Here is a 13,731-nt window from a genome sequence, read left to right on the forward strand (position 1 = left end):
ATGCTTATTTTTTTTTTAATTTTTTTTTCAACGTTTATTTATTTTTGGGACAGAGAGAGACAGAGCATGAATGGGCGAGGGGCAGAGAGAGAGGGAGACACAGAATCGGAAACAGGCTCCAGGCTCTGAGCCATCAGCCCAGAGCCCGACGCGGGGCTCGAACTCACGGACCGCGAGGTCGTGACCTGGCTGAAGTCGGTATGATGCTTATTTTTAATAGTATCTTCTATTGAACATTTAATGTGTTTCCTGATGATATGAATTATATAGGCTTATTTTTAGGTTAGGAAATACAGAAAAATGTAACAAAATAAATATCAACCCCAATGAACTTTACTAAGATACATTATTTAACAAATATGTCTTGAGCCCTTCATGTTTCAGCCACTAGACTAAGTGATGGAGTATGAAGGTGAAGAACACATACAATCCCTGCCCTCCCTTACTGGAAGACTTCTTGGAAAAAGAAGCATATTCACTGAGACCAGAAGAATGAGTAGGCGTTAGTCACATACATGCCAGACTGGGGAGAAGGGAAAGACGGTACCAGGCAGAGGAAACAAGTACAAAGCAGAAAAAGTAAAAGGCAGCTAGGTGTGGTAGAGAAACCGAAAGTAACTCGGGGTGGGAGAACAGAAATAGAGGACTAGGACTCAAGACACCATCGAAGTACACAGGACTCAGATGCTGAAGGCTCTAGAAAGCCTCACCATAGTTTGGGCGGGGGGGTGGGGGGTGGGGGGTGGCGGTGTGTGCCCCGAGGCCACAGAATGCCTTTTAGCGTTTAAAGCAGGGTGGTGGTTTGATTAGGTCTCCGTGGGGAATGGCTTAGAGGAAAACAAGAGTGCACGCAATGGAACCAGTTAGTGTAGACATCCGGGCTCGACGTCGTTAATAGACTAGACAGGGAGCGGAGAAGGACCGGGAGGAGGGGCGGAGGGAGCTGAATTCGAGAGCTCCGGCGTGTGTTTAAGGACGTAGAATTCAACTTGGAGGAGGGTCGGACGTGATGCACGAGAGAGGAATCAGGGATGACTACCGGGTTTCTGACTTGGAGTGGGTGGATAACATGGTTGCTTACCGAGCCAGGGAACAGGAGAGGTGGGGGGCGGGGGGAGAGAAGACGGCTCAGGAATGCCGATATTTAAGAAATCGGAGTAAGAGAACGAAGGATAGAGGTAGGACCCTAATTTGGGCCGGGCGGGGCTTACAGCCGCGCGCACCCAGCCTCACGCGCCGCCACCGCCGCCTCCTCCTACTCCCCCTCCCTGTGCTCGCGGGCAGCTTAACACAGTAACCCACGCGACGAAGGAGATGCCACTCGGGGCGCAGCTGGAGCCCCGCGCAGGCCCAGTGGGCGCCGAGCGCGGAGCCTGCGCAGTTGGGGGAAGTCGGGGCCTCGGGATCCTCGCCCGCACCTCGCCTGGAACCCAGCGGCTGCAGCAAAGCTGCCATCCCCGAAGCCCGCCGCTCCTTGCTCCCGCCCCTTCCGTATTTTGGTCGCGCACGGGTTCCGTCAGTCGTAGCGGCCATTGGCTGCTAGAGGTATCCGAGAGCGATGATTGGCTCTCGGTGGCCGTCGCTCAAGCGCCCTTCCGGAGATGGTCGGAGGTGGGAAGAGCTGGAGAGACCCGGGAGCGGAGGGCCGGTAAATTGGCTTCCGGCTTGCCTGGGCGACTTTGGGGACGCTCTGAGTAGGCTGCTCAAGCCAGGCTCTTCCCTAGTCACCTTGGCGAGGCTTCGTCTTGTAGCTCGGCCACGCCGGTCGGCCTGGCGCCTGCAGCGCCCCTGGCCCTTAGTCCCTAACCCCAACTCGAACCTCCCTGCTTTCTCGTGTGGGGCTTGGCTGCTGCTGAGACGTGGTCACCGCCATGCCTTAATGCGGGAAGCACTACGAGAAACCTGCGGGGCTGCCAGGAGGGTCTCCTTTCTTCTCTTCGAACTCTCCCGGTGTTTCAGGGGCCCGATCCCGGCCGCTCAGGACAAGTCTTCCCCGCTTCGCCTGTGCACTGGGATTTCTTTCTGTCCTGACCTCCCTCATCGGGTGCTTTGTTTTGGCAGTTGTCTTCACACGTCAGAGTCATCTCTTCGGCCAGATTGTGAGTCCTTAGGAGGTTCAGGACATCAGTCCTTTCTTTTCTTGACTATCGTTCAGGGTTAATTTGATGCCTTGCGTTAAAATATATACAAGTATTTGCTGGTTGTTTCTTACTGTGACCCCTGATGAAAAGAAGTGTTGGGAATCCGTCGGGTTGTCCTTTTGTTGACCTTTTTGTAGAATTCTGCTTAGATCATCTCACCGTCAGAAGCAAGGATACAAATAGCTGACGCTTGTTGAGTTCTAGGGGTGTGTTATGCTAAACATTTTAATCTACATTATCTAGTTTAGTCCATAAATCAATCCAGTGAGACAAGTTTAATGATTCCTCTGCTATATGGGAAACTGAGGCTTAAGTAACTTGCCTAGGGCCCCACAGCTAGTAAATGTTGGAGCTTTCTAACCAGTTTTGTTGACTCTAACATCAGCTGTGATATTAGTATCCTGTTTTGCATTTAGAGAAACAGGTTCAGAGAAGCTAGGTGATTTATCCAAAATAAAATAATAAGTCATAGATTCACGTAAACATTAAAAGAGCTTGTATTAGGATGTACTGGCCCTGAAGTTAGAACTGAACAGGGCACAGGCCAGGCTTTCTAGGAGCTCACAGTTTAGTGGAGGAAACTGACAAAATAGCTACTTAATGAAACATGTTTGGGGTATTGTGTATACAGATATGAGGTCTGTGGAGAGGAAGGAATCAGACGAGGAGTGATAAGATGGCAGATGTAGAAAGAAAATGGAACCAAGTTCCCTGGCTTTGAATTCTGTCTCCATCACTTCCTAGCTTGTGGCTTTGGGTAAATTATTTAACCTATCAGGGCCCATTTCCTCATTTGTGAAGTGGGATAATAGTGGTACTTCCCTCAATAGGTAGGTGGTTGTATTAGTGAGTTTTTATATGCCTAAGATTCTTAGAACAGTGCTTTGTCTACAGTAGGTACTTAATGTTACATTATTCTAGGCAGAGTAAAATCATTGAGACGGGGAACTTGAGCCCAGGTTTTCTGACAACTTGTCCATTGCCCTCGCCAGTATACAAGTTGCCTCACTTTTTGCTCACAGAAAGAGGAGTGGTGAGCAGATTGTCACTGTCCCACTGTTCCCCAGGCTAGAAACAAGTAGGACACAGGCAAAGAAAGTAAAGGAAGCTGGGGGACGACAAAAGAGGAATTCAGGGGGGCGCCTCGGTGGCTCAGTCAGTTAAGTGTTTGACTTTGGCTCAGGTCATGATCTCACGGGTTTGTGAGTTTGAGCCCCACGTCGGGCTCTGTGCTGACAGCTCAGAGCCTGGAGCCTGCTTCTGATTCTGTGTCTCCCTCTCTCTCTGCCTCTTTCCCACTCGCTCTCTCTCTCAAAAATAAATTAAAAAAAAAAAAAAAAAAAAAAAAGAGGGATTCGGGGAGCTTTGCCTAAGGTTCAGGTCATTCTCGATATCTAGATAACCCATCTCCTGGGTCTTGCCCACCAGTCAACAACAGATGGGTGTGATGCGGTTTCTGCCCAGAAGCAGCTAAGATTGTCCCATTGGGTAAATGAGAATAGAACACATCAAATGACCATGAGTGACCATGGGCAGCATACAAATAGGCTCGAGATTTTCTGGCATTATCTATGCCAGACATAGAACCAAGAGGCAAGCATAACCTGAGGGGTGGGTAGTTTTGGAAAGCTTCCTGGAATGTGATCAGATGCTGACATTTATTGAGTGTCTGGGGAGTACAGAGCTCTGTGCTAATGTTGGGAATAGGCCACGAAGGGGTGATGGTCCCTGCCCTGAGAAGCTCCTAGTCTGGGGGAGACAGACCTTCCATTCCACTGTAGCAACACCATAATGAAGGTGCGCACAGTGCTGTGGGGACAGCAGGTAGATATTCCAGCTGCACCTGGATGAATTGGGAAAGAACTCATCAAGGAGGGGACATTGGGCTTGAAGGGTAGGTAGAAGTTTCTCAGGCAGAGAGCTTGAGGAGAACGTGATGTGTTTAAGATAAAGTTCATTGAATCAGAGAGGAAGAGGAACGAATGAACGGGAGAGGAAGCCAGAGCAGCAGCATGGTGTAGAGGAGGAGGGTGTGATCTTTGGGTTAGAGTCTGGGCGCTCTCACTTTGAAATGAACTTTGGAAGAGAAGTTTCCACAGGGCTGACTCATGGTAGGCCCTCAATAAGGGTTAGTTTCTTTACCCAGTTCCTGGAGAAGTAAGTTGAGGCCAGTTGAAGACCTTTGCATGCGGTACTAGGTGGACTTGAATCCCGTAGGCAGAGAGTTAGAGGAGGTTTCGGATGTTGTGTCTGCCTTAGGAAGGTGTTCCCTACTTTTCCTACCCCAATGTTATAAAAACAGTGAACGTTTTCTCCTGATAAGGTTCACTGTTAGTCTCGAGCCACCCAGCAGCCCCATGGACATCCCAGAGTGTCCGAGGTGACTGGCTTCTCGGAGGAGGGGCAAAAGCCTTGGATTAAAAAGGGGTTTCTCTGATAAGCAGTTAGGTATAAGAGGTTCTTGAACTTGTAGTCATGAAGGATTTCAGGTGTTTTGTTTTTTCTGTGTTGTTTTTTTTTCTTCTCCATGTGTAGTAAGTAAAGGCCTTTCCCAGAGTTCCCAGCTCTATCAGGTAGACCAGTGCCTTGCTCCCTTCTAGGGCAGCGACAATCAGTTAACATCCGCCCAGAGGTGACACACCAGGCAGAGTCAAGGCCTCTTAGTGTCCTCTCTTGTCCCTGGACTTTTGCTTTCACTGTTGTCCTCTGTCATTCTGTTTCCTTTTAATGAGGGAAACTATTCTTTTATTGTTCCACAAACTGTGCTTCTGGAACTGCCTGCATCAGAACTGGGGTGCCGAGGTAAAAGGGCAGATTTCTAAGCTTAACCCCAGCCTACCTGAATCCGAATTTCTGGCAGGGTGGCTAGAGAACCCTGCAATTGAATTCATATTAAAGGTGGAGAACCTGCAGGTTCTTATTCAGCTTTCTTCAACAGGCATTTATTATAGGCCTAAGCATGACTAGTACTGTAAATACCCAAGGTACGATATCAGCTAGACAGATAAGGCCTCTTTTGTTCAAATGGAATCTGTACTTGACCCTTGAACAACGTGGAGGTTGGGGTGCCAACCCTTATGCAATCAAAAATCCATGTGTAACTTTTGACTCCCCCAAAGCTTAACTACTAATAGCTCTACTGTCGGTTAAGCATCTGACTCTTGGTTTTGGCTCAGGTCATGATCTCACGGGTCGTGAGTTTGAGCCCCGCATCGAGCTCTGTGCTGACAGTGCAGAGCCTGTCTCTCTTAATAATTAAATTATTCTCTCTCTCAATAAATTCTCTCTCTCTTAATAAATAAACTTAAAAAAATATTGTCTTATGTAAAAACAACAATACTGCAGATGTTACATGTATTACTAACACTAGATGTCAAAAATGAAAAGATGACAGTCTGTAGGTGTGTGTGTAAGTTTTGATAAATTTTAACTTAATAAAAAATTTTTTTAAGTAATCTCTACACCCAGTGTGGGGCTCAAACTCATGACCCCAAGATCAAGAATTATATGCTCCACTGACTGAGCCAGCCTGGTGCCCTGATAAATTTTAACTTTTTTAATAGATTTGTATGTATTTTATGGTATTAAATAACGAAAGACTGGTGTCTACATATACTTTATGTGTTTGTGACCTACCTTTTTCTTATTTTTTTTTAGAGACAGTGTGAGCAGGGGAGGGGCAGAGAGAGAGGGAGATAGAGAATATGAAGCAGGCTCCAGGCTCTGAGCTGTCAGCACAGAGCCTGATGCGGGGCTTAAACTCAAGAACCGCGAGATCATGACCTGAGCCAAAGTCAGACCCTTTACTGACTGAGCCACTCAGACACCCCTAATTTTTTTTAAATATTTCTAGGCTACACAGTTCATTTGCAAAGTTTTTCAAATTGTTGCAAATACCCCAAAATTTTCCAATGTATTTGAAAAGTATTTTAAAAGTCTGCATATAAATGGACCCGCACAGTTCAAATCTCTGTTCAAGGATTAAATAGACATTTTAGTTCAGAGAATGTCAGGGGAGTGGTGAGTAACCACTGGATAGATTAGGCAAAGGCTGATAGTATGGCAGTTTGAAAGTCTGGTGGGAATTTAGGACATGATGCAGTGAAAAATAAAGAGCTTCTGGGCTCATCTGTAAGCTGTGTGGAAAGAATATGGACTTTGGAGTCAGCCTGACCTGACCCTACCACACTAGGAGTGTGTGACCTTGAGCAAACCAGTTAACCTCTCTGAGCCAGAGGTTCCTATTTGTAAATGAAGTCAAAAATAGTACTTACCTCATAGGGTGGTGTTGGTAATTCAGTGACATGATATAATATGCTTAGTATGATGCTTGACATATAGTTAAGTGTGAAATTAACAACAAAAGGTTTTGCTATCCCCGTTTTGAAGATGAGGATGTTCAGGAACAGAAGGGTTAAGTTACTTGGCCAAGGTCACGCAGCTAGTAGGTGGCGGACACAGGAGTCTAGATTTGAAGTCTCTTCCTTGTCCAGAGCCATCTCTTTGGACCTGTGCGTTGTTCTGCATCCCATTGGAATAATTAATTCCTTCTTGGCCAGTTGCTCTGGAGCTTCAAGAGAAATGGGCCTTTAAAGTTCTTAGCTCAGTGCCTGGCACACGCTCAATAATGTTAGTGTGTTTTTCCCTTCCCAAGAACGCCAGACAGCTTCCAGGGGTTTGAGGAACTGCTACTCCATCCTTATTGAAAAAGCACAGGGTTTCTCACAGGTCACGGGAGAAGGTGCCTGCTGCCGCCTCTAGGCAGCCTGTCAGCCCAGCCGTTCACCCCCTGGTGGCGTTTGGGTGGAATCCTTGCAGCTGTGGGTTTCTTTCCACTCTAGGGTGAAGGCCATGCCGCCCCCTGGGAAAGTTCCCCGAAAGGAGAATCTGGGGCTACAGTGTGAGTGGGGGTCCTGCTCCTTTGTGTGCTCAGCCATGGAGGAGTTCTGCGAGCATGTCACTCAGCACCTCCGGCAGCACCTGCACGGCTCTGGGGAGGAGGAGGATGAGGAGGAGGACCCACTTGGTAAGGGGGCAGGACAGGAGGGGGAAGGAGCTCAAGGAAGGTGGAACGTCTGACTTTCCTTTCCTAATTGTGCTTGTTTTGCTTATAAAAGCATTGTAGATGGGAATGCGAACTGGCGCAGCCGCTCTGGAAAACGGTGTGGAGGTTCCTCAAAAAATTAAAATAGATCTACCCTGTGACCCAGCAATAGCACTGCTAGGAATTTACCCAAGGGATACAGGAGTCCTGATGCATAGGGGCACTTGTACCCCAATGTTTATAGCAGCGCTCTCAACAATAGCCAAATTATGGAAAGAGCCTAAATGTCCATCAAGTGATGAATGGATAAAGAAATTGTGGTTTATATACACAATGGAGTACTACTTGGCAATGAGAAAGAATGAAATATGGCCGTTTGCAGCAACGTGGATGGAACTGGAGAGTGTTATGCTAAGTGAAATAGTCACACAGAGAAAGAGAGATACCATATGTTTTCACTCTTAATTGGATCCTGAGAAACTTAACAGAAGACCATGGGGGAGGGGAAGGGGAAAAAAAAGTTAGGGAGGGAGGCAAACCATAAGAGACTCTTAAAAACTGAGAATAAACTGAGGGTTGATGGCGGGGTGGGAGGGAGGGGAAAGTGGGTGATGGACATTGAGGAGGGCACCTGTTGGGATGAGCACTGGGTGTTGTATGGAAACCAATCTGACAATAAATTTCATATTAAAAAAAAAAAGCATTGTAGACTCATCATAGAAAATTCATTCAACAAGGAAATGTGGGACGAATCTGAATCCGCCAGCCTGCCATCAAAAGGCAATTAGTGACATTACTTTAGTGAATGTTCTTTTGACGTCTCTCTGCGTGCAATAATAAATTAGATAAAGATGATTTTCTTTTTTAAAAAGGATCATATTAATATTTTTTTTTAATTTTTTTTCAACATTTTTTATTTATTTTTGGGACAGAGAGAGACAGAGCACGAACGGGGGAGGGGCAGAGAGAGAGGGAGACACAGAATCGGAAACAGGCTCCAGGCTCCGAGCCATCAGCCCAGAGCCCGACGCGGGGCTCGAACTCACGGACCGCGAGATCGTGACCTGGCTGAAGTCGGACGCTTAACCGACTGCGCCACCCAGGCGCCCCAAGGATCATATTAATATTATACAAGCTGTCGACAACCTGCTTTTCTGCCTCTCTGGTAATGCTTCTCAATTTTTTTTTTTTTTTCCACTGCAACTACCAGATAGGCATGCATTTTACTTCCCAACCCCAGATAAAAAGTTAAAAAAATACTTGAAACAATACTTGCTTTTATTAAATGTTCTCTCAAGTATTCTTATTCTTTTTCATTAAAAAAAAAAAAAAAAAAAATGGGGGGGAGTGCCTGGCCGGCCCAGTGGGTAGAGCGTGTGACTCTTGATCTCAGGGTCGTGAGTTCAAGCCCCACGTTGGGCCTGGAGCCTACTTAAAAAAATAAAAATTAGTTTGCGCCTCCCTAAATCGATGTATTCAGTCACTAACAGGTCACAAAACAATTTTTAAAATTCTGGGGTGCCTGGGTGGCGCAGTCGGTTGAGCGTCCGACTTCAGCCAGGTCACGATCTCGCGGTCCGTGAGTTCGAGCCCCGCGTCGGGCTCTGGGCTGATGGCTCAGAGCCTGGAGCCTGTTTCCGATTCTGTGTCTCCCTCTCTCTCTCTCTGCCCCTCCCCTGTTCCTGCTCTGTCTCTCTCTGTCCCAAAAATAAATAAACGTTGAAAAAAAAAATTTAAAAAAAAATAAAATTCTGTTCTACAGAAAGTACAGAGGCAGCTCTCCTTCCCCAACCTCAGATTCTGTTTTAAGTCTAGTGACTATGAAGCATAAGTGATAGTTTCAGAAGTCAAACAGTACGTACACAAAAAGGAAATTAGGGGGTTAGTATATATTTCAAAGTAGCTCCTTTTAAAAACAAGTAAGCCCCTGGAAAGCATTGAAAATGTGCTTCGAGAGAGATGCACGAGAGCCAGGCATTGGACTGCCACAGCTGATGGCTTTCCCGGAGAGGGTGGATCTCGGGCAGAATTTGGAGGAAAGAAGGACCTGCGGTCCGACGGGAAGGAGTGAGGGGTGTCCCAGCTTGGGAGCCGGCAGCGCACGCCAGCCACGCTGTGAGTTTGTGGCTCTGGACCTCGCACACACCCTTCCCTCTGCCTCGGCCACACTTCTCCATCTAGCTCACAGATGCTCGCCCTTCGGATCTCAACGCAGCGACACTTCCGAGTCTTCCATGCCTACATCACATGGGCTCTGTTTAATTATGTTGCAGTAACCCGCACCCCCTGCCCCCTTCATAGAACTCGGAGCTGGCTGCAGTTTTAGATTTATACGTGGGATTACTTAACTAACCTTTCCTCTCCCTGACTGAAAGCCATCGTGAGGGCAAGGACCGGGACTCTCTACTCATCAACCCCCCCACCCCCACCCCCCCAGTGCCTGGTGCACGATTGGTAGTTGTTAAATGCTGGTATTTGCCGAATGAACTGTGGTAATTCGGTCAGAGTCCAGCCTGCTCGCTCGCCGCTAAGTGTCACAGGTAGGAGAAGAGCTGAGCTTTGGAAGGTATCAGACTTTTCCCCCTAAACCCCTTTCTGCAGAAGAAGAATTCTCCTGCTTGTGGCAGGAGTGTGGCTTTTGCTCTATGGACAGTTCTGCTGACCTCATCCGCCACGTCTACTTCCACTGCTACCACACCAAGCTGAAGCAGTGGGGGCTGCAGGCTCTGCAGAGCCAGGCCGACCTCAGCCCCTGCATCCTGGACTTCCAGAGCCGCAACATCATCCCTGACATCCCTGACCACTTCCTGTGTCTGTGGGAGCACTGTGAGGTCAGCGGGCAGTGCTGGGCGTAGGGGTGGAAGGAAGTTGGGGATCTTAGCTCAAGATGCCTTGACCCTCTCAGGGATGCCCTGCGTCTGCCAAGGTTCCTGCTGCTATGTCGTTTCATTTCCGGGTGGCCCCCATGCTCAAACTTTCTCAGGCCCACCAAGTTAGTTTGAGAGAGCGCCAAGAAACCCCCTTTGGGCACGTCGGTGTAAAAGTCCCTCTAGCCACCCTCGGTCCTAACCCCAAGTTGCCCCTGGCACAGAGTTCCTTCGACAACCCCGAGTGGTTCTATCGGCACGTGGAAGCACACAGCCTGTGCTGTGAATACCAAGCGGTCGGCAAAGACAACCAGGTGGTGCTGTGTGGCTGGAAAGGTAGGGCCACTCCTCAACATCTTGTCCTTAAAGAATCCTTGGGGGTGGTAAGGGGTTGGGGCGGCGGGGTACGGGACCAGTCCCCCAGGGTAAGGTCGGCTGCTGGCCGGAGACTTGATGTCAGAACTGCCTCTGGGCGTTTGAGCCTGACTGGGCTTTCCTTCCCAGGCTGTACCTGCACCTTCAAGGACTGCCGGAAGCTTCGAGAGCACCTCCGCAGCCACACCCAGGAGAAGGTGGTGGCCTGCCCCACCTGCGGGGGCATGTTTGCCAACAACACCAAGTTCTTAGATCACATCCGTCGCCAGACCGCGTTGGATCGTAAGCAATCAGAGAAGAAGGGGAGTGGGTGCAGGCCGTCCTTGCGGTGGGGGTAAGGGGCATGTTCCCGGGAGAGGGGGCCACCGAAGGCATCTGCAGCCTGGCTACATCTACCTCTAGGACTCAGTCACCTGCCACAGTGTGACAGGAGAGTCATTAGGTGCTCTTACTGTTCAGTGCTTACTGTGTGCCGCATCTCTTCCCAGTGAATCCTCGCAACCCCATGAGGTATGCTGCTCCTCCCCCTTTCTGCAGGTGAAGAAACCGAGGGCCAGGTTAACTCACTTACCTGAGGTCGCACAGCTAGTTAGGGGTCAAGCAGGGATTCTCATTCAGGTTCTCGACTGCAAGCGCCATGCTCTTTCCATGGTCTGTGTCCATCCCTGGTTCCTGAGCTCCCCCTTTCTTGGGTGGTTCTCCTCTCCCGGGCTTGCTCTCCTGTCTGTGCCTCTCCGCCATCCTCCGCAGCCCAGGCTCTCTTCTGCCTGCCCCACTGTAGAGCAACGCTTCCAGTGCTCTCACTGTTCCAAGAGATTTGCCACGGAGCGGCTGTTGCGGGACCATATGCGTAACCATGGTGAGCGGCCGGCGCCCCCAACCTCCTTGCCCACCCTCCGGGTATCCGCTAGGCCCCCGATCACAGCCTCCTCTCTGCTCCTCTCAGTGAATCACTATAAGTGTCCTCTGTGTGATATGACCTGCCCGCTGCCATCGTCCCTCCGAAACCACATGCGCTTTCGCCACAGCGAGGACCGGCCTTTTAAGTGTGACTGTTGTGAGTACAGGTAAGGGGAACCAGGGGCCAGAAATCGGAGAACCCGAGGTCCAGGGTCCCCCGTGCCCTCCCACCGCTCCTGACCTCTCCTGGCAGCTGCAAGAATCTGATTGACCTGCGGAAGCACCTGGACACCCATAGCAAGGAGCCAGCCTACAGGTGTGACTTCGAGAGCTGCGGCTTCAGCGCGCGATCCCTCTGCTCTATCAAGTCCCATTACCGAAAAGTGCATGAGGTGAGTTGGGCGGTCGGTGGGAGAGGACAAGTGCAGGTGTGGGGGAGCCCAGGATGCAGAGCTGGCCTCACTCTCCCTCCCCTCCCCATCAGGGAGACTCAGAGCCGAGATACAAATGTCACGTATGTGACAAATGCTTCACGAGGGGCAACAACCTCACCGTGCACCTTCGAGAGAAGCACCAGTTCAAGTGGCCCTCAGGGCACCCCCGTTTTCGGTATGTCTCTGAACCCTGCCCCGTAGGTTCGCAGACCTTCCCCCCCCCACCCCCCGATAACCTTTTCAACAAGTTAACCTTGAATTTGAGGATAATTGGATGTCCACCGTCTCCGTTGAGGTTCGGGGAACCCTGAGAATCAGTGGTGGAGCAAAGATGAGTTTTGTGACCTTTGAATGGAAGGCACAGTGCCAAAGCCCTACAGCCAGAACCGGAGCCTAAGGGCCCTCATCCGTAGCCCCAAGGCCATCTCCTGAATCCTGTGACACTCCCACCCTCCAACACAGATCATTTCTTTCTCCCCCTCTGCGCCCCCTCCCTCCCTCCCTCCCTCCCTCCCTCCCTCCCTCCCTCCCTCCCTCTCAAGTTTCTACATCAAATTTTCCATTTCGAGTAATGCTCCCTCCCTCTTGTCATTTCTTCTGCATATTCCAGTAAAGACCCCTCTTGGTCTCCAACTCCTATCACTTAACATCCCAGGGCTTCTCCCATCCCCCTCGTGTTTGTCCCGTAGCTTGCCGGTCTCTGGACATTTCTGCGTCCCCCTGCGCATGTTTGCTGCCCCCCATGCTCCCGCTTCCCCAGGTACAAGGAGCATGAAGATGGCTACATGCGGCTGCAGCTGGTTCGCTACGAGAGTGTGGAGCTGACGCAGCAGCTGCTGCGGCAGCCGCAGGACGGATTGGACCCGGGAGCATCGCTGAGTGAGAGCAGCCTGCAGGGCATCATTCTCGAAGCAGTGCCAGGGGAGCCGGGACCCCAGGAAGAGGCCGAAGAGGAAGAGGAGGGTGGGAGCGGTGACGGCACGGCCCTCGCAGCCTCTCAGGACACTCCCAGCCCCGTCATCCATGTGGTGAACCAGACCAACGCCCAGGGCGAGCAAGAGGTTGTCTACTATGTGCTGTCCGAGGCCCCGGGAGAGCCCCCCCCAGCCCCCGAGCCCCCCTCAGGGAACGTCACGGAAAAGCTTCAGGGAATAGCTGAGGAGCCACAAGTCCAGATGGTGTGAGGGCTGCAGAGCCTGACCATTCCTACCCCAGACCCTGGCGTGTGAGCCAGGCTGGTGGCAGTGCCCCTAGTGGGCAGCCCCTGCCAACGGATGCCTTTAAGGGTGGTGCCAAGAGCTGTGTGGTGCACTCTGGACCCGGCTTGCGTCATTCAGCGGATCCAAAGGACTTCCTTTTCTGCCAGACGGCGCTTTGTGGGGACCTGAGAAGTTTGGGTTCCTTGAGGGGGATGCGCTGGTTGTGTGTGTCCTTGTAGAGGGGCTGGTATCAGGCTTACCCATAACCCCCTAGTCACTCTGAAACAGTGAGTAAAAGCCCCCGTCAACTCGCACCCATTCCCGTCCTTAGGTCCAGGGGTGACACATAACCGGTTCCTGCGAGGGCCTTTTCCTTACAACCGGCCAAGGCAGCATGAACCAGGCAGCCATCTCCCTCTAAAGGGCTCCCGCGATCGCAAGGACTTTCATGGTTACCCTCAGGGATGGGATGGGAGGCACTGAGTGTGTGTGTAACGGTTGTTTTGGTAATAAAAGAAACACGGGCTCTTACTCATGTCTTCCTTATGCTTGGTGGCTCTCAACCAGATAGGAGATGCAGCTGCCCAGAAGAGGAGTTGACTCATTAGGCTTGTTCTCCTTTTAGTGACTGGGGTGTGTTTTTGTTTGTATCTTTACTCTTGCTCCCCTCCCCCTCCCCCCTTGGTGAAACTTCTCCATTTCTTCTCAGAGCATCTGCTGTCTCCATGGAGGTCTCAGGCGTAGGCTGTGAGCGGGCAGTAGTAACACTCC

The 13,731-nt window shown here is 50.4% G+C and overlaps 1 protein-coding gene across 7 annotated transcripts; it reads left to right on the forward strand.

Annotated features, from left to right (window-relative positions):
- Positions 1–1,551: 1,551 nt before the first annotated feature.
- On the forward strand, positions 1,552–13,491 carry HINFP (histone H4 transcription factor). Of its 7 annotated transcripts, XM_047823785.1 has the most exons (12): positions 1,565–1,648; positions 2,062–2,099; positions 6,983–7,167; positions 9,787–10,016; positions 10,277–10,388; positions 10,557–10,709; positions 11,209–11,286; positions 11,374–11,494; positions 11,581–11,719; positions 11,812–11,936; positions 12,522–12,822; positions 13,292–13,491. In XM_047823785.1, the coding sequence occupies exons 3-12, from the start codon at positions 6,993–6,995 to the stop codon at positions 13,301–13,303; spliced, it is 1,446 nt and encodes a 481-aa protein (XP_047679741.1). In that variant the 5' UTR covers positions 1,565–1,648; positions 2,062–2,099; positions 6,983–6,992; the 3' UTR covers positions 13,304–13,491. The 7 variants fall into 7 exon arrangements, with proteins under 7 accessions (XP_047679740.1, XP_047679743.1, XP_047679744.1 ...); XM_047823787.1 differs by lacking the exon at positions 13,292–13,491 and having other exon boundaries at positions 1,564–1,648; positions 12,304–12,722; XM_047823788.1 differs by lacking the exon at positions 13,292–13,491 and having other exon boundaries at positions 1,564–1,648; positions 12,451–12,722.
- The last annotated feature ends 240 nt before the right edge of the window (positions 13,492–13,731 follow it).

This window comes from Prionailurus viverrinus, chromosome D1 (assembly GCF_022837055.1).
Source record: "Prionailurus viverrinus isolate Anna chromosome D1, UM_Priviv_1.0, whole genome shotgun sequence".
Lineage (NCBI taxonomy): Eukaryota > Metazoa > Chordata > Mammalia > Carnivora > Felidae > Prionailurus > Prionailurus viverrinus.

Excerpts from the sequence above, each read along its gene's own strand:
- HINFP (XM_047823784.1), top strand. The coding sequence starts at position 1,602 with ATGGTCGGAGGTGGGAAGAGCTGGAGAGACCCGGGAGCGGAGGGCCG. Across the intron at positions 10,017-10,276 it reads GTCTGTGGGAGCACTGTGAG|AGTTCCTTCGACAACCCCGA; the intron begins GTCAGCGGGCAG and ends CCCCTGGCACAG. Across the intron at positions 10,710-11,208 it reads TCGCCAGACCGCGTTGGATC|AGCAACGCTTCCAGTGCTCT; the intron begins GTAAGCAATCAG and ends GCCCCACTGTAG.